This window comes from Scyliorhinus canicula, chromosome 17, assembly GCF_902713615.1.
Source record: "Scyliorhinus canicula chromosome 17, sScyCan1.1, whole genome shotgun sequence".
NCBI lineage: Eukaryota > Metazoa > Chordata > Chondrichthyes > Carcharhiniformes > Scyliorhinidae > Scyliorhinus > Scyliorhinus canicula.
In genome coordinates this window covers 32,472,432-32,492,838 of record NC_052162.1, presented here as the reverse complement: position 1 = coordinate 32,492,838, position 20,407 = coordinate 32,472,432, and the positions used below count along the sequence as shown (strand labels likewise).

Below are 20,407 nucleotides of genomic sequence, written 5' to 3'. Positions count from 1 at the left end.
CGGTAATTTGGGCATTTTGAATTCTCCCTCTGTGTGTACCTGAACAGGCGCCGGAATGTGACAACTCGGGGACTTTCACAGTGTTAATGTAAGCTTACGTGTGACAAGAATAAAGATTATTATTATTATTGATGCCGTAACGTCCTCCTACTGATCCAGTGTGATGTCATGCGGGGGTGAATCACTACTGGTTTTCAAAAACTAAAATCAGCTGTGATGAATGCATTGGGGCATGTGGTGAGGTATAGTACCTGGCTGGTGAGGGACATAGCGGGGCATTACCCTAGCATTGCACCCTGGCATGTCCCCTTGGTAGTACCAGAGTGGCTGTGCCAAAGGGCAGGAGCCCCATTGGGGGGAGGGGGGCGTGTGATGCTTGTGAGCTGGGGGGGGGGGGGGGGGGGGGGGATTTGCCCAGTACCTGTGAAGGAGGGGCAGTGTCCTGGTGCTGAGTTGGGGGGTGGGCATGACAGGCTCGAACCTGATGAGGGGGGGGGGGGGGGGGCATGGTGAGGGTGATGCCACTGACGGGGACAGGATGCTGCACCAATACATGTTGGAGGTACTGGGTGATGCTTGTTAGGTGGGGGTGGGGGGGGGGGGGGGGGGGGGGGGTTATGCTTGTTAGGTGGGGGTGGGGGGGTGCCTCGATTTTGGGTGGGGGGGGGTGCCTCGATTTTAGCGTTGTGGGAGGTGGGTGGTGGATGCTGCGATGCTTGGACGGTTGTCCCGGTGTCCCTGTTTCCCCCTCAACCACACTTTGTTGCATTCTACATTTAACAATATACAATAATACACAGCTTTAGTCTGCCCACACTGCTCTGATTGGTTACTGGGTTGATTTGGTGGTGCAGCCTGACACATATGGAGGCATGTGGGATGGACAGATGACTGGAGGGGATGTTGCCTGCCAACAGACAGGGAGAGGAGGCATGGGAGGGACAGTTAATGACAGCAGCAAAGGTCATGTTTGGAGATTGTTGATGGAAAAAAAATCAGAAGAAGCTCAGCAACAAAGTTACCAAACTGAATTATAGATTCCTTATCACCCACCCATCCCCTGGTTAAAATGTCTGGGGTGAGACCACCAAGTGAAACACTGGCTGCCCAGCAGCCATTTAACTACCATTGGCTGTTTACAGACTGAATAGACTGGATGTAGGACATTTACCCTTCTGATCAGGTCCTGCCTCTAAGAGCTGCCAGCCTATTAAAGATCAGCAGTTCTCGAGTCCCCGCAGCACCACCAGGAGTGGAGGCCATTGCCGGTATTGTGCTCAGGGCTTCAGGAGGAGAGTTGCGCTGGATCTAATCCAGCAGGTGAGTCCAGGGTTCACTGGGTTCCAAGACTGCAGGCCCTGGTGAAGGAGTCCAGGCCAGGGTTTGAGAGGCCATGGTGGGAGGAGAACCTGTGAGGAAGGATAGAAACACCAGAAGTTTTCTGCTGGGCCCAATAAGGTGTTAAGGCTGAACCACCTACCTGGTGCCAAACTAGATGTTTGGCCTGAACTTCTCTCCTTACTAGTTAAATACCAGTGGTGCTGGCATTAATTGCCCACTTATGGGTCTCAATTGGTCCACTGGTGGAAAGGCAATCCCCACACCTCCTCCACAGTGATAAAATTACAGTGGGGTCAGGGGTGGATGGATACTGCTGGATTTCAAACCCACCAGCAAAGGATGGAAGGATGGAATGGCAATAAAGATATTTTCCAGATCTCTGCTAGTTACATAGAATTGACAACATTGAATCAGACATTTGGCCCAATAGTCCAGGACTAGACTAGTCTAGTATGCTCCATTTGAGCTTTCTGTCATCCGATTTCATATAACCCTGAATAAGGAAAGCCATTAAATCCAGTGAGAATGCTTCCTTCACAGATTACTTTCTAATGGGAATGATACCTTTATGCCTACTTTAGAAATAAAGGGCAGGATTCTCTGTTTGATAGAATAACTTCTCCCGCCAGAGTAGAATTGCTTCCGGTCTGCAATGGCACTAGGGAGCAGGGCCCACAGGTGATTCACTTTCCCTTGCCTTGCAAATTTATGCATGGCGACGAGCTCACGGAATTCCACTCAGAATCCCACTATCAAGCCATCATTTTGAGCAGGCGGCCCGATACCAAGGTCTAGTGTCTGGCTCCTCTCACAATGCAAATCTTGCCCCCACCCATTGACAAGTAGGGGCATGATTTCCCCCCCCCCTCCCCACAGCACGCATGCATGAGGGAGACCTGACCCCCCCATCCAACAGAGGCCTACATCAGACCCCATGTCAGAGCCCCCCCATATCAGAGATCCCCATATCAGAAACATCCCCATCAAAGATGCCCCCCACCCCCCCATATCTGAGACACCCCCCCCCCATATCAGAAACCCACCCTTTATCAGTCACCCCTGTGTGGAAGCCAAAGAGCAGTCCAGTCATAGAAAGTGCAAACTTACTACTTTTTTCACTTTCAAGTCCCTTACACCTGCTGCCTCAGACAGAATGTTGAAAACAGCAGCTGTTATTTCATAGCAAGCCAAAACACATCACAAGGCTTTAAATCCCCTCAGATCCTTTGATTTGTGAGGCTTCTATTCCCTTTCAAAGAGAAATAGGTGTTAGTAGGCTGTAATTGACATGGTAATAACTTCCAGACAGCCAGCTGTCCGAATTTGTTTATTGTCATTTCCCTTCATGCTTGAATGCATCTCATGTACCCTGCTGTGAAGCCAGCCACAGTATTTATAAATATTTGGGAGATAAGTGCTTTCACTTCCTCTTCTCAACAGAAACGGTTTAACTGATTTCAATGTGGCAAAGACATGTCAACCATAGCTAGATGGGGGTCAGGAAGGCTGTACTTTGCATTATGGGGGATGGGGGAACTCCAATGGACTTTGGGAGCACCTACGTCACATATGTGCAGGTTAGGTGGATTGGCCATGATAAATTGCCCTTAGTGACCAAAAAGGTTAGATGGGGTTATTGGGTTACGGGGATAGGGTGGAAGTGAGGGCTTAAGTGGGTCGGTGCAGACTCGATGGGCCGAAATGGCCACCTTCTGCACTGTATGTTCTATGTTCTATGTACTTACCCTATTACCCACTGCGGAGTCCACCCCATCAGCGCCACACTGGAAAATACATGCACCAATTCAAGCCTGCATGAATCCCGGCCGAAAGGGTTGGAGTATCACGGAGGCATGGAGAATCAGGCTTCCAGCCTATTCATCAGATCCAAATGGGTTCAAATGACCCATTTGCATCCACCCGCCAGTGCAGGATGTGTAGAGAACCAGAGCATTGGAACGCCGATCCCGTTTGTAGCTTGATTCTCTGCTGCACTGGAACCCCGCTACCAGCAACGGGCGGCAGAGAATCCACCGCCAAAATCTCCCCTTTTCCAGTTAAGTTACTTGAATTACTCTCGATTGGAAGTCCAACTCCCACATGGTTCTAGTGTCATTATTAACACCATTTGCTGCAAGCTGTTGCACTGAGTAGTAAATCCAACCTTCTATTATTATTTAGAATCTGTGCTTTTATCGTCTCTATATTCAGTTAAACTATGTGGAGTTAAGCCAGTGTGACTTTGCAAGAGATAAACCACCCTATTCAAGGTCATACCAACAAGGATTGAAATGTATTGTGAATCTCCAAGCATATTCTCCAGTTAGAATATTGTCCTTTTCATGTTTTCTGACCTGCAAATTTAGTGGCAAACATTAACCGATTAATATTGAGCTATAATTCTGTAGCGCTTTTCTCTTAGCACATAACCCATGTAACTGTCCTAATTGATTAAACGTTCAGCCACTCAGGCAGGCAGTGTACAACTGTGTGCAGAAAAATTAATCCTCTGGAAACTCTGATTGATGCAGCAGGCTCTGCACATGGTAGGCATTTCAATAGAAATATAAACCAAGAAAACATGATTAATCCCTGGAAAATCTATTTCTGGAAGTAAGTAGATTTTGAAATCAAGTGATCAGTATTTCCAAGTATTTTGGGGTGGCCCGATGCCGGAGTGGTTCACGCCACATCAACACGCCAGGACCCCCCGCCCTGCCGGATAGGGGAGAATCCAGGCCCATGTTCTTATGTTGCCAGCTACTCTTATTTGGAATTGTTTATCAGAAAGTCAGCTTCTACTTATACATATTTCTGTTGAAAAAGGAGATTTTAGTCAGGTAAAAAAGGTGTTTGCTGCAACATCAAACCACTTGGTCCAAAAGATGTTGAAAAGGGTTAAATGCAGACGAAAACAAGTTGAATATTGTTCCCTTTAAATTATATAGGTACCTTTTTAATGTCATGCACATGGTTTGAAATTGTGAGAGAAAGCTTGGCATTTTCTTGCGGACAGTTTTACTTTAATAATAAAACTTCAGAATGCAATTGTATCTCTCTCTCTCTCTCTCTCTCTCAATTCCTTTCGATATTCACATTGAGGGGCTAGGCCCACGCCGGAGTGGTTCCCACTACGCTGGCTGGCATGAACGGCCTTTGGCGCCACGCCAGGCGAGGCCAAAAGGACTTAGCCGGCCGGCGCAAGTCGGCGCATGCGCCGGAGGGTCAGCGGCTGCTGACATCACACCGGCGCATGCGCAGGGCAGGGGGTCTCTTCCGCCTCCGCCATGGTGAAGGTGGAAGCAAAAGAGTGCCCCCACAGCACAGGACCGCCCGCCGATCGGTGGGCCCGATTGCGGGCCAAGCCACCGTGGGGTCACCCCCCGGGGTCAGATCATCTCTCGCCCCCCCCCCCCCCGGACCCCCGAGCCCACCGGCGCCGCCAATCCCGCCGTTGAGGTAGGTGGTTTAAACCACGCCGGCGGGAGAAGCCTGTCAGCGGCAGGACTTCGACCAATCGCGGGCCGGAGAATCGCCACGGGAGGCCCGCCGACCGGCATGGTAGGCCCGCCAACCGGCGCGGCGCGATTCCCGCCCCTGACGAATCCTGGGGGTGCGGAGAATTCGGGACACAGCGGGTTCGGGATTGACGCCGGCCCCGGGCGATTCTCCGACCCCCCGGGGGCCAGGAGAATTCCGCCCATGATCTTTCATGTACTGGCATCAGCTAGGAATATATCGTTAGCTTTTTGACAAGAGCTCACAATCACATGCTCTCAGGAATTTATTCCATTCATGCATAAGATGTGAGCATCACTAGCTAGGCCAGCATTTATTGCCCAACACTAATTGCCTTTGAAAAGGTGATGCTGAGCTGCCATCTTGAACTGCTGTCCATCTGGTGAAGGCACACTGAAAAATGGTGTTGGGAGAGTGTTCCAAGTTTTACCCAGCAATAGTGAGGGAATGGCGATATAGTTCCGCGTCAGTATATTGTGTGGTTTGAAGGAGAACTTGCATGCCCCTGTTGCGCTTGCCTTTCTAGATGATAGATGTCACGCGTTTAGAAGGTGCCGTCGAAGGATAATGGACAAGTTGCTGCAGTGCATCTTATAAATGGTGCACACTGCATCAGTGGTGGAGGGGGTGACTGTTTATGGTGGCGCATAAGGTGCCAATCAAATGGATTGCTTTGTCCTGAAGAGTGTCAAGCTTTTTGAGTGTTGTTGAAACTGCATTTATCCAGGAAATGAAGAGTATTCATTTACACTCCTGCTTTATGAATGGTGAATAGACTTCTATGGAGTCAGGAGGTGAGGTATATTTTGCAGAAACCACAGCCTCTGGCCTGCACATGAAGCCACAATACTTATGTGGTCGATCTCTTTCATTTTCTGGTCAATGATAGCCTCCAGGATATTGATGGTGGAGGATTCAATGATGCTATTGAATGTCAAGGGAGATTATTTGATTCTGTCTGGTTGCCTGGGACATGTGTTCCAATGTTCCCAACCACAGAATACTCAGATGCAAGTCCATATCCATAGCTCCCAATAGGCTATGCTCCTGACTCTTACCCTGCGTAATTATCAAATGAAAACCAGGAGCGTCTACACTTCTGTACAATGATTAAGACACCAATTAAAATGATACATTTTAACAATTTGCTGTCAAAGGCAAATTCAAATAGAATTTGAGAAATTCTCTGAAAACGATGAGAGTGAAAGGAGAAAGTCTAGTTATAAAATCCTGTACTTTTGAGCTGTCTGAGTATAATAAAGTATGAGCTTTCTGAAAAACTCTGATTTCTTCATAAATGATTGTTGATGAGGTTGGAAACATGTGGGGCACATCTCTGCTGCCGAAGCTCACTTTGAGAGGCTGCAGAATATAGATGTCTTCCAGGAGAGCTTTGGCACAAGAAAATTGTGGATGTACCATGGCAGCACATGGTAGGGAAAATATCAAACGGCTTAAATAATATGTAGTGTATGTAAAGGTTCAAAAATTCAATCAAAACAAATCAGCGGTGGAGACTGTTGAGAGAAAGGAGTTTGACCTGGTCAGACTCTGATGCTGAATTCTGAGCATATTCTTTCATTCTCTGACTTGCTTTCTTTTTTTTTAATAGGATGGAAAGGATTATATTCCTTTGAATACTCTGTTGCCAACAGATGGTGATTCCAGCCTCTCTGCAGACCCCGGCCGCACAGAAGACATAACAAATCCAAACGTTAATTACAATTGCACAGGAGTCATTGGGTTAGTTAGTCATTACACTAATCAAGAAGTGCTCATTAAATTGTACAAAAGAAAACAAAGCTCTTTTCCTGTGTAAAACTTTCTGGAAAATTATCCTGATATTTATATTATTGTTCCACATTACCAACCTGCTTTGTACTGAGTCTTTGTCCCTTTCTGTTGATAGGCTCAACTGCAATAATGCAAAGAAGAGGCCACTAAGCGTAAAAACATTTGATGAGGTTCCTGTAGAAAATAAGGCCACCGTGATACATGAGGTAAGTTTTTGATATGGACCTGTCAATCTAGAATTCAACCATGAATACAATCGCACACTTGTAGCAAGAACGCGAACCTTGAAATGAGAAATGGTCATTTGAGCGAATACTGACGTTCCTGCCACAGCCCATGGTGGACCTCGGTCATAGACTAGCCAATTCCCATTCACTCCAGACTAGCCAATTCCCATTCACTCCATCCAAGATTTCGACATGTTCTCTTTCAACTCCGTTTAAATTGAACACATCTATTTTGCCACAAGCTGCAAACCCTATTCCCGACTGGAATTTGTACAGCTCCTTTTTAAAGGTATCAGCTGATCCAACTGGAAATGGTTTATGTTACGTTCTAGTGCACCAAAGTTCATGACTAGTTAAGATATACTAAATTACAATAACGTGGGTAGAAAACAATACTAATATTACTGACGGACTGTAAACAGTTAACTCGAATATGAGAGCTAATACAAAACACGACTATCCACAACGACTCCTCACCCAGACTCTCCGAAGTTGCAGTCTCACCCAGACTCTCCGAGGTTGCAGGGTCACCTGGTATAGTTCTGCTGCCACCTGCTGGTTGGAGGTCTGACATATTAACATACAGAATTGTTTATGCATATCATTACAGTTTACACCACCGCTCCTGCACATAAGCGCCAACCTAGTAAGATGCCGCACAAGTAAGTGTAGAATCTTCCCCAAATCCCAATAGCTACTCTTACCAACAACATCCTGATATGTGGAATATGTGAAACAATACAGCAATGGGTACCGCATTATTGATAGACTAATTATCCCAGAAATTAAACTGCAATATTAGAGTACATACGCTTTATGCATTCATATGAAATTACTTTGCCCATTGTTTTAATGTTGGTGTCCATTAAATCCATTTAAAATCAAAAGCTAGCAACCCAGGAATTAGCAGTATAATTTTATACAACCCCATTAAACACTTGTACATTCAAATTATACAAGGTAACATGTATGCTTTTGTATGTATGCTGCTGTAAATGTTGTTTTAGAAAAAGGAGGATTATGCTGCAAACAACTTGGCACACAATGTTAACGAAAACTTGAATCAACTTATCTGGGAGGAATCATTGGAGTAACGTAACTCCACCAATGTTAATTAAGACATTCCAATATTCATTCCTGTGTTGCACAAAAAGTCAGTAGAGGTCAGGCTAAATGAAAGTTGCTCTTATTATTGTCTCATGAATTATTTTGACAACAGATTCAGGCTGCTGTCCAAGGTGAATCAATGGTTCACAGACAGACAATCTAAAGCTCCTCTCAAATAAAAGTACAAAAAGGAACACCAAGGATAACCAAGCAAACAGGCTTTTATATTTTTACATTCCCACAAATAAAATAGCAGTATTTATTTTTAGAAATCAGACCTGGGGCCTAGTAAATGATTTGAAAGGAAACTTGCTCTTAACCCTCCAGGAATTGAAGATCAGTCTCCAGGTCACTGCTGTGTGCAACCCTGGAGAAAAATCATAGTGACATTAAAAATCATTGGGCGGGATTCTCCGTCCCACCGCACCCTTTACTGGTACGTGTAACCTTGCCGGCAGCAGGATCCTCTGTCCCGGCAGCCAGCCAATGGGGCTTTCCATTGTGGGCACCCCCACTCCGTTGGAAAATCCGCAGGTGTGAGTGCACTGCCGGTAAAGAGGAGGATCCCGCCAACGGAGAATCCAGCTAATTGTTTTTTTTACATTTCCTTGGAGTATTCTCTTTCCCATATGTAAAAATGGTAGGAAAAATTGCCGTTTGACTGACAGACGAGCTATCCCATTGGCGTAGAGAAGGAGTGCATCACAAGGATGGATGTGCTGGTCAACTAAAGGCTGGAACATGGGGGAAACTCATGTGTTCAAAGTTCCAGGAATACAGGATATAACTGATTGCACCGTGCCGGGAGTGTGAGAGAATAATCCTTCACTTTTTTGTACTGGCTCTTCTGTCAATATATGTTGCAAATGGGAAATTACAGATGCTACTGGATGACATTGGTGAACCGTTGTATCACAACTAGTCAGTCCCAAATTTTCGAACAATGCTTTAAGTCCTTGATCCTGTCCAGCACCACCAGGGGACATGCAAGCAGAAGCAAGGCATTGTCTGACAGGAAAATCAGAGAGAGAGCTGCTTGCCATCCTGTTTGATGAATCTGCTTCACTTGCTTTCAGAAGTAAAGCTGTTTAACACATCCAGGTGAATAACCTTGGTACATTCTGGGTTCTCGGTGTACAGATTTGGCTAACATTCAGTGTAACTTAGTTGACCCCATTAATTGGGCAGTTGACATAAATTACATTTTTAATCAACTAACTCCCTAATTGTGCAGGTAATGGAGATCAAGTTGCAGAGTGGCACTGGATATGTTATCTGACCATCCTGTTGAAGTGTAACAGGTGAAAATATATTTTGAAAGGAAGATTTTCTTTTTTAAATTCCTGTTTGAGTTCACTATTACTAAATTAAACTTAAGGGCAGATGTCACAATCTCTCTGTTCAACAGTATTTTATTTACTTACTGCCAAGGTCTCCTTGGTAATGTAACAGTAGAACATAATTCCATGGAAAGCCAGCCACACAAAACCTTACAAAACAAATACCGTCATCGTGTCAGTAAATGGGCAAGCCCTCAGCCAAAATAAATAACAAATAACAGGCAGTACCAGTGAATGGCTAAATTTTAATCTGACATTTTAGTGTTTCTATGTCATAGTATCAGTGCATGAATGAAAAGCAACAGGCCAGTAGCATGCATTTGCTAATGCAAATCTCCTCTGGTTCATATCTGGTGGATTAGGGCATTGGGGGTGCTCAACTGGAGACCTCTCCCATATGAGTGCTCCAATCACTAGTGTGGTGTCAGTCCATATTGGGTCTGATGAAGACCAATACTTTTGTGTGGATTCCAGTGGGTTTATGAAAATCAGATCATGGGCACAGTCTAAGTGCAGAGTTTTGGGGACAGGATGTCACATGGAGACGGTGGGCTCTTTACCAGCCAAATGATGCAGTGATAAACCCCCCCTCCACCTGCCCTGAAAGCCACAAATCAATGTTTTACTGTTCCGGCAATAAATTGGGCACAAATGTGGTTTCCACCCCTCTGGAACAGATATCCCAACTCCAGGAAAGCAATGGGCATATCAGCCCATGCCATCCTACCTGATTTTATGCCCCCCTCCGCCACTCCCCAACATCAGTTTGCAACCCTTGTGCGGTTTTGGTCTGGGTTACTCACTCGAAAGCTGTCAATAGTTAGAATAACACGTGATAGTCTACTTTTAATTTTAAGAATATACAAGCTTAACATTCAGTCCACATTTCACAGACCCCTGAGTTAGCACATGGCTTAGAGTTGATAAGAGCATTCCACAGCCCTCAGGTTCTCGAATTGACTGGGAATAATGTCATCAGTTAAACATAATTGAATTAAATTATACTCTCCAATATCTTATTATCTAGTTTAAATTAAATAGATAGAAAAGTGTGAGGTGATTCATTTTGGAAGGAATAACAGGAAGACAGAGTACTGGGCTAATGGTAAGATTCTTGGTAGTGTGGACGAGCAGAGAGATCTCGGTGTCCATGTCCATAGATCCCTGAAAGTTGCCACCCAGGTTGAGAGGGTTGTTAAGAAGGTGTACGGTGTGTTAGCTTTTATTGGTAGAGGAATTGAGTTTCGGAGCCATGTTGCAGTTGTACAAAACTCTGGTGCGGCCGCATTTGGAGTATTGCATGCAGTTCTAGTCGCCGCATTATAGGAAGGATGTGGAAGCATTGGAAAGGGTACAGAGGAGATTTACCAGGATGTTGCCTGGTATGGAGGGAAGATCTTATGAAGAAAGGCTGAAGGACTGGAGGCTGTTTTCGTTAGAGAGAAGAAGGTTAAGAGGTGACTTAATTGAGGCATACAAGATGATCAGAGGATTAGATAGGGTGGACATTGAGAGCCTTTTTCCTCGGATGGTGATGTCCAGCACGAGGGGACATAGCTTTAAATTGAGGGGAGATAGATATAGGACAGATGTCAGAAGTAGGCTCTTTACTCAGAGAGTAGTAAGGGCGTGGAGTGCCCTGCCTGCAACAGTAGTGGACTCGCCAACACTAAACGCATTCAAATGGTCATTGGTTAGGCATATGGACGATAAGGGAATAGTGTAGAGGGACTTTAGAGGGGTTTCACAGAACGGTGCAATATCGAGGGCCAAAGGGCCTGTACTGCACTATAATGTTCTATGTTCTATGTTCTATGTTTGCTGAGAGTGCACTATTTTCTCTCATCCTGAATCAAATGTTTTCTTTGGGGTCAGGGAGTCTATTCGCTCAGTTGTATTGTATTTGCTTGTCTTCACACTCTTGTTTCACTTTGCCTTTTAATTGGCTGCAAAATATTGCAGAAAGAAATTAGCAAACTTTAACTTCAGTGTTACTTATGTAGGAGCTCAAATTAAATAATTCCACGGTAGTTTATGGTTCAGCAAAATAAATGGGAATCGAGCAAAGCCCATGAAAAGTTGGCATCTCGCCTCTCACTGCACAGTCTTGTGTTGATGTATGTCACTGATTGGGTGAGATTTGGTTCACAGGAAGGTGAAACTGACAGTGGAATGGTGCTGGCCTCTGATGAACTGAAGTCCCCGAAACATCGAGAAGGCAAATCCCGCCCTTTTGGAATCATTACGTTAGCGTGAGTACGCCTATTTTTTATTAATTGCGAGAAACTTTCAAGATGCATCAAGACATTTGGCACAACAATAACCGATTTGGGAGTAATATTTTGGGAGTTACATTTAGGAGTTTAAGAATTGTGCTTTCCCCATCATCCCAGGAGAAAAGCAGAAAGTTATATTTGAATAGGTTTCAAGTTCCCCAAACCTAATTTAATGTTGTTTTCAAATTTACTGTTAGATTGCATATTTACACCCTGAAAATAATTCTGCTCTAAATTATGGATCGTATTTAAGTTCCTCCTAAACCTTCCTCCTTACTCGGTTTCTAATTAGCATAGTGCCAAACAATACCATGGAAAGTCCATTGTATATATACCTGATGGGATCATTCTCTCCAGCCGTATAATTGCATCAAAGTTATTGACTGATTGTAGCTATCACCTGTACAGAGACCAAACCAAATTGCTAACTACCAAAGGCTTCTACTTAAATTCCTCGATTTTCTTCTATCCCAAAGTTTTCCAGTTCTGGCTCTAGGAAGACCGTGTGCATTAATTAATGCACAAAACTAGTTTTCTGTCTTTGTTTGACGCCAATATATATATGTTTTTTTTAATTTTAGAATACCCAATTCATTTTTTCCAATTAAGGGGCAATTTGGCATGTTCAATCCACCTACCGTGCACATCTTTAGGTTTTGGGGCGAAACCCACACAAACACGGAGAATGTGCAAACTCCACACGGACAGTGACCCAGAGCCGGGATCGAACCTGGGACCTCGGCGCTGTGAGACTGCAGTGCTACCACTGCGCCAACATGCTGCCCTGTTTGAGGACAATATTGATGTAAAATGCTACACCAGGATCTGAATTAGGATGGTGGAGGCTAGGCCGAAGACATCCCTGCCGACTCTGGCTGCCCCGCTGCAAGTTTATGCCCTAATGAGTGTTGATTGACATTAAGCAGGACTTCTGCACCTCATGCCTGCCTGAGAGAGTTGCCCACCAATCTGATTGGCGGACAACTCTCCAGTGGCTGCAGCAACAGCACTGCAGTGGCTGGAAGAGGAATTGCATAGAACTGTGTAAGACTAAGCCCCAAGAGCCGGACTGACCCAGCGAAGTGTAAGGGGTCCCAGGGCGAGGAGTTTAAGGTAGGGAGTTAGTTGACAAATACATGAATAGGATGGAAATAGAGGGATATGGTCCCCGTAAGAGTAGGAGGTTTTAGTTCAGACAGGCAGCATAGTCGATACAGGCTTAGAGGGCTGAAGGGTCTGTCCCTGTGCTGTAATTGTCTTTGTCCTTTGTTATGATAAGGTGAAGAAAGTGGGAAGAGAATCGGCGACAGAAGCTGATATTCAACACAAGATTTCTTTTAAAAATGCCCGCCAGGTCCCACAAGAAAGATAAAAGTGCCCCCTTCTTCCAAGGAGCTTCCTAAATCCTCTCCCCTCGACTTGGTTGCTGGCAAGCCTGACCCTTACTGTGCTACTGTCAATAAAGCAGCAATTGGCTAACTAATGATCGCTTTTAATACTTATGTATACATTTGAGGTTGAGACTCAATGGTACTATTGTACAATGAGTCAGCCTCTATTTTCCAGCTAGTCATTCTGACCTTTCTTGTAGATTTGTTGCTGTTTATAATTGGCGTTACCTCAGGCAGTGATGTCAGGTTTATGCTTTTGTTGTTTTAACGGCCATTGTTTCTGCTGTTCAGCAGCTTTCTCAATAGTGAGACTGACAAAATTCACCTTGCTGTGTCTTTAATCCTTTCTTGTGATCTATGTTTTTTTTTCAAATGTATTATTTTCAAATATTTCTGTGACTAGTGGTGTATAACCCTTTTTAACACCTCTCCAGAATAATCTGGAAGAATTATTTCATGAAATCAGAATACTGAGGACTCCACTGCTTAAGCAAATTCTGTACAGCCCATTTTTTACAACCAAGATAATCTGCCTTGACCGTCTCCTCCAACAGCCTAAGGCTCAATTACAAAAATTGACTCGACATAATTCTCTCCTTCATATTTTCCATCACCTTGCCAAAAATGAAATACCTCACAGATTGAAAACTACATTGAGTTCCATTTATCCCCACTCTGTTGCGCTGTGTCAATGCATTAGTGTCGAGCACCATTGTGCACACTGAGGGTAGAATTTAATGAACCCCCCCCCTCCTCTCCTGCCCCCACCAGCAGGAGAGAGGTCACACAATCAGGTGGAGAGCCCGGCACCTTCCAGACTTCCCCCAATTGATTCAAGGGTGGAGGATCAAGGAGGACCTTCCCATCCCTAGCCCAATTGAGGCCCTTAATTGGCCACCCAAGAGCCTCATCCCACTGCCGCTGGTATTTTACCAGAGGGAGGGGGCGAGATGCTATGTGGGGAGGCTGTCAGGTATATACCCACTGGCTTTCCTGCTAGTGGCCAGGACCACTGCCACGGCTATTAGATTCTGCCCTAAATCTTTGACCCGCAGATGAGGCATGCATACTGCTGCATAGATCTGGCGCGTTGACTTTCACAGAGGCATCTGAGCAAAGCATTAGGAACAACCAGTTTGTCGCTGTTTCAACAACCAAACCTGTTTCACAACTCCCCAACAAAATGCTCAAAGTGAAGATTGTTAGTGCTGGAAATAGGATCAGTTTTCTCATCGTTACTTATAGAAACTCAGCTGATCAAGTTCAACACCATTTGTTTCACAGCAAAGCTCTTTGTACGATGGCCTAAAGTATCACATACCTACACCACTGGAACTTTTTCCTGTTGCCAGCAGGTAGCTGATGATTACCTCTGAATGAGATTACCAATTGATGCCATAGTCGTGCTAGCTTTAGCATTGGCCATATTCACTAGAAATTGAATATAAACTACCCAATTCCATTTACATGGGAGCCAGCAGACAGAGAATATATTCATTTTTCCACTTTGAACTAGATTTGAATTCAAACTGCATAAGTCAATGGCCAATGCATTAGCTCACTTTAAAGCATGATTTTTGCCCAATAAAGCTTATCAAGTGGCAGCATCCTCTCACCTTCTGTTCTTGAATGTAATTTTAGAAGTGCAAATTGTCATCCTTCCACTAAACCAAAGCCTTGTCTTGATAAGAACGCCCGCAATGTCATTGAATATCATATATTGTCTAACAAACACCGGTTAAGGCATTTCTGTTCTCCTGTGGTTTCAAATAACTTGTGTTTCACTCAGCTGTGCATCCTCCTGTATGAGCAAGAAAGTCATTTTCCTGAAATGTTGCACCTCTGATATTAGACATGCATTGTTCCGTTACAACTGTGATATGAATGTATTCATGAGTTTTCACTGGTAATGTTGTGTAACCTGTGCTTTCAGCTTACTGTCACTCATTGAAGTTTCATTTTCATGAACAGAAATGAAATGGGATAGAACACTTAATATATAGCGTACAACATAAAGGAATATATAGCATACAACATAAAGGAAAATTAAGCAAAGAGCAGAGGAATTTAATTGCAGGATCTTTTGTTTGCTTTAAAATTTTATGTGCCTAACAGGCTCAAAACCAATTGAGACTTTATACAGATCCATAAAGATACAGTCCCGAGCACCCATCTCTAATACGATAAGAGAAAAATTGAAGTTCATTGATGTTCATTCTCTATTTTCCCCAAATAGGTACCAGTGATTAAAGAGTTACTTAATTAAATTCTTTGTAAATGCAATACCATTCTGAATTTTCTGAACTTCCCCCAATAGTTTTACTGTCGTCCTCATGAGGTTAATCTTGGAGGTTAACCTTGGCTGCATTAATCTTCCCGATGAGCGGCAAGGATATCATTAAAAATATTAAATGTCAAAATCAACAGTTAAGCTTTGGCTCGGGGTGTAATTTAAGTGATCGACAACCCTTTGCAGACAGCAATTCCTACCCTTAGGACAAAGTACAATTGGGCCACTGGCTGCGAATCTGTACGGCTCACAGAATCTCTTATTGGGTGGTCAGCTTTCCCTAATGCTATGTCTTTTATCTCACACTCCAGTCATCTGGATATTTTCCAAGAAACACAGATACTTTCATATTTTCTCTTGTTTCTCTTGACAACTTTAATACATGAAAATTAAAAACAGGGAATCAGAAGAAGTTTTAGTTGCCGAACGTCAACAGAACTTTGGACAAAACCCAATTTTCAAAAGAAAAAAAAGTCACGTTTTCATGAAGGACCACTTTGTTTGAAAATAGTCACCAGCTTTCCTCATTTCATGAACAAAATGCATATTTTAATAATGTTTTGGCAAAAAACTTCAAAGTTCATATGCAAGTTGGATTGCAATAAATTCTATAATTATTTTATAAATTTCATATGTGGCTTTGGTTAGATATGCGAACTCCGACACAGTTGAAGCTGTTTCCAGTAATAATATGATCTACAATGATCTACATTTGAAGTAACTGCCTGACTATGTAACCAGGTATTTCCAAAAAGCAGATATGTACACATCAATGCATTGTGATGTCATTGAAATTTGTTTTTGGCTACTACAAGTTACTACCACTAACTAGTTAATCTGAGGAAGGAGCTGTGCTCCGAAAGCTAGTGATTCAAAACAAACCTGTTGGACTTTAACCTGGTGTTGTTAAGACTTCTTACTTAAATATGAGAATCACTTAAAGGAAAATTTGAGTAACATACACTAGAACATAGAACATAGATCAGTACAGCACAGAACAGGCCCTTCGGCCCTCGATGTTGTGCCGAGCAATGATCACCCTACTCAAACCCACGTATCCACCCTATACCCGTAACCCAACAACCCCCCCTTAACCTTACTTTTTAGGACACTACGGGCAATTTAGCATGGCCAATCCACCTAACCCGCACATCTTTGGACTGTGGGAAGAAACCGGAGCACCCGGAGGAAACCCACGCACACACGGAGAGGATGTGCAGACTCCGCACAGACAGTGACCCAGCCAGGAATCGAACCTGGGACCCTGGAGCTGTGAAGCATTTATGCTAACCACCATGCTACCGTGCTGCCCGTGAGCTTCTTTTCCATTTTCATATGCATTACACTTAAGATGCTCCACAAAACAATGATGTCCCACTTCAACAAGCTACTTACTTGACCACATTTGATTTTAGAATTTATCTAAAGCATTGCAGCGATTATTTCTTCGATGTTTGTTTTTCACATAGTCTATTCATCACAACTTCTCTTCAATAAGCTCCAGTAGAAATATTCCATCAAAATTAATTGCTTTTCTTTCATTTTCTCTTTCTTAAAACAGAATGAGAGCTGTGAGTAGGAGCAAAGAGTCCGTGTTGTCTGAGCCTGAGAACCACGCTAACCCACTCCAGCCTGCTGTGTGTGGCACAGAGGATGAAGGCCTGGATTTTGCCCTGGAAGATTCAGTCCTGTTACCTATGGATCAAACTTTGGAATGCCACAGCCCACCACCAGATTACAACTCTGTCATTCGCTACACCACACCACCCGTGTGAATGCTACCACCACACCACAGTTGTCAGTGAAGCCGAGAGATGTACAATCGCACAATATTTTGAATATTGTTAACCAAACACTTCCTTTAAGGGATATCAAGAGAGCCATATAATTATGGGTGTTAAATCTACTATAAATACTTACGTTAAAATCCTACTGTTCCTTCAGCGCAAAGTATGGATGCAGGTAATGTCCTGAAAAGCCCCAGGTCTGTGAAAAACCCCATTCAGTTATTACTCCAGTGCTGTGTGACTGCGAGTATAGCTAATGATCTCACAGCTGTGGTGTGTAGTCAGTGCATCAAATTGTATCAGTGAAATCTTCCAAACATGTCCAAAATATCCCTGTCAATTTTGGAAATGTCAATTTTAAAATGATTCTTATGAGTATAGAATATATTTCTATCAACTGATTTACTAACTGGTTGTTCTAAAGGGTCAGTGCCTGAAGCCTATCTGGTCTCTCCACAGGTGCTGACTTTCACCAACTGCAGTATTTTTATTTGAATGTTTGAATCCCTTGTTCGAATGAAGATATTGTTCATATGTCCCAATGTTCAGCTCTCACATAGTTCAGTCAATAGGAGAACCAGTATTACTCTCATTTTGGGATACCCACACCAGAAGTTAAGATGTCCTAGCATTGTATCTTTTCCTAATCGCTTAATCAAAATTTCCTACACTCATACTGATGTCAGTAAAATGCTGAGTACTAGAAAAGAGATGTGTGTAAATTATATGACCATATGCCTTAGGTCCTTGACAAAAAGTTGTGAGTTCAGTTCACAGGGCTTGCATGTCTCAGCTAGGTGAACTTGAGTTGGGCCTGAAATACATCTCACAGAAATGAGCTGGTCCATCTCAAAGTGAGGAGCAGCACGCTTTGCACAAAAAATTGTATCAGCGGCTCAGAGTTTCTGATTCTCGTGAAGGCAAGGGATGTGACAGGGTATTGAGGTGATTGTGATGGAGAATATAACATCGGGGGAGAAAGTATAAAAAAGACAGGCAATTGAAATGCATTGAACGAACCTTTGGCTAGTCACAAGCTCTGTTAAAATTGACCCTGTAACAGTGTGGGTTGACAAGCTGAAAATATCATTACGCTGCTCCAGACATGATGAATTTTAAATAGTTGCAGCAGATAATTAAAAGTTGATTATTCTACATCTGACTGAAAGCAATGGAAACTGTAGTCATATAAACTGTAGGATTATGTCATTGCAAGACGTCTCCACTATTACGTACCGACCTTTTGATGGTTTTCCAAACAAGATTAGTATTCAACCCAGCTTTTCTTTTCAATTAATGCTTGTTCTTCATCGATTCTCCATGAATTTTGTGCTGGGGCTTTTCCTGAAACCTCAACACTCCCAATGCACAATCTGAAATGCATACAGAATTGTTATCATACCCTCAATAATAACTGACTTGTTCTAGTATCATGACGATTAGTATAAGTCTTGCACAATAATTAGCTTGTATCGCCAACTCCACCCCCATCTAGTTATGGAGAATGAGGCAGCTCCCACTGGACCCAACTTAATGCCAAAGTACACACACTCATTTGACAGGGCACATTATGTTCTACAATGTTGAGCAAAGTAGTTGTATACGTTAAGTAGGAGACGGTCCTCTTAAGGTGAGATGAATGTGTCAAATGCTCCAGAAACGAACTTAATCTGAAGACAATGTTTTTAAAAATATTAATAATTCATTTTCATGGATAACACAGCTTTAAAGCAACAGGAATGAAATTGATAAGCAATAATATAAAATACAAATTCAATTACTTTATAAACTCAGAGTATTTTGTAAGAATAATGTAAAATTCAAATTCTACACCCCAACTGTACCCCATCCCCATCTCCAGCTTAAGAGAGTGTCATTATTGGCAGTAACTTTAAATAATGAAAGAACATTATTTTCATAGAATTAATATTTTAATATTTTCCTCTTGTTGCACTGGGGGGGGGGGGGGGGGGGGGGAAGCCAGGGGAACAGCACAACCACTTCAATTAAAATTACCCCAACATGTTCCCATTCATGGAGAGGTTTTAATTCTGAACATGTTATATCCAGCCATTTTCTTATATTCTACAAATTGCAGTAATTATTTTCAAATAAACTTACTAATTTAGCTGCACCTGGTGAAATTGACATAATTCTAATGCCGAAATCTGTAAAACAGCAAAACAAAATATCAAAAGTATAGTCACTAAATTTCAATATTTGAAATTAGCCATTTACCTCATTAAGATATGTCTAATACTGAATTGTGTATTTTATAAAGCAATCCGACTGCTTATTTTTCACATCTTCCTAGTTTATCATCAGAGTGTTCCCGAAATACGTATTCAGAAAGCCTGGGAAGAACTGCTATGGCTGTAATTACTCTCTTTCATTTATATCAATAATTGTAATTAGAGTGAAAAAGGTCTCAGGTAATTTTATTTTGCTGGATCCCTTTTTTTTCTAGATTGTGCGCAGGTATTTGTTGTAGCAAATAAAAAGCAATTAACTGTTCAAACCATTCCAAGTATATTTGTGTCCCTAGATGGCAGATTGCGAATGGCTTTTTAAAAAATAAGTTTGAAAAGGAATGCTACGGCATTAAACAGGGAATATTTTGCTTACTGTGAATTTACAGTTCTTGGGAAGAACTCTGGAATTGGAGTTCTTTCATTAATATATGAGGAAACAATAACAAGAAAATGATTATTCTTCACTGCAACTCCCAAAATGCTGTAAATCCCTTAGGTTGTCCTATGAACGATTCAAATAGGTCAGATTTCAAAGGGTCTACTGTGAATGTTACAAATATAAAAACATGCCTAGTATTGTGTTATGTTATATAGTGTATAGTCACAATTCCAGTTATTCTATATTGGAATATAAGAATTCAAGGAATCCAACATCGCATCATCACATTTATTTTCTAGTCTTCTTGGAATCATAGAATCATAGTATCCCTACAGTGCAAAAGGAGGCTATTTGACCCATTTAATCTGTACTGACCCTCTGAAAGAGCACCCTACCTCGGCTCACTCCCTCGCACTATCTCCGTAACCTCACCTAACCTGCAAATCTTTATCAATAATTCATATTGTTCCTTCTACATATCATAGGCAAATAGAATTGAATATAGAAAGAAATTAGCAGCAGTGTAAACTCATAGTGAGAAATTTTGCCTTGAAATTAAATTGCAAGAAAACAGCACAACAGAATATAAGAACAGGAGTTGACCATTCAACCCCTCAAGCCTATTAGCCTAGCTCAGCCCCAATTACCCAGCTTTTTTCCATAATATCTTGATATCTTTACCATAACAAATGCATTGACATTTG

The 20,407-nt window shown here is 42.7% G+C and overlaps 1 protein-coding gene across 2 annotated transcripts in view; it reads left to right on the top strand.

Annotated features, from left to right (window-relative positions):
• kdrl (kinase insert domain receptor like) overlaps nucleotides 1–18,806 on the top strand; it is a 218,345-nt gene extending 199,539 nt beyond the window's left edge. For both annotated transcript variants that reach the window (XM_038775502.1, XM_038775503.1), the window contains 4 exons: nucleotides 6,473–6,603; nucleotides 6,770–6,860; nucleotides 11,480–11,580; nucleotides 16,847–18,806. In XM_038775502.1, the coding sequence (XP_038631430.1) occupies nucleotides 6,473–6,603; nucleotides 6,770–6,860; nucleotides 11,480–11,580; nucleotides 16,847–17,060 (537 nt within the window). In that variant the 3' untranslated portion in view covers nucleotides 17,061–18,806. The remainder of the gene's footprint in view (nucleotides 1–6,472; nucleotides 6,604–6,769; nucleotides 6,861–11,479; nucleotides 11,581–16,846) is intronic.
• Nucleotides 18,807–20,407: the final 1,601 nt, after the last annotated feature.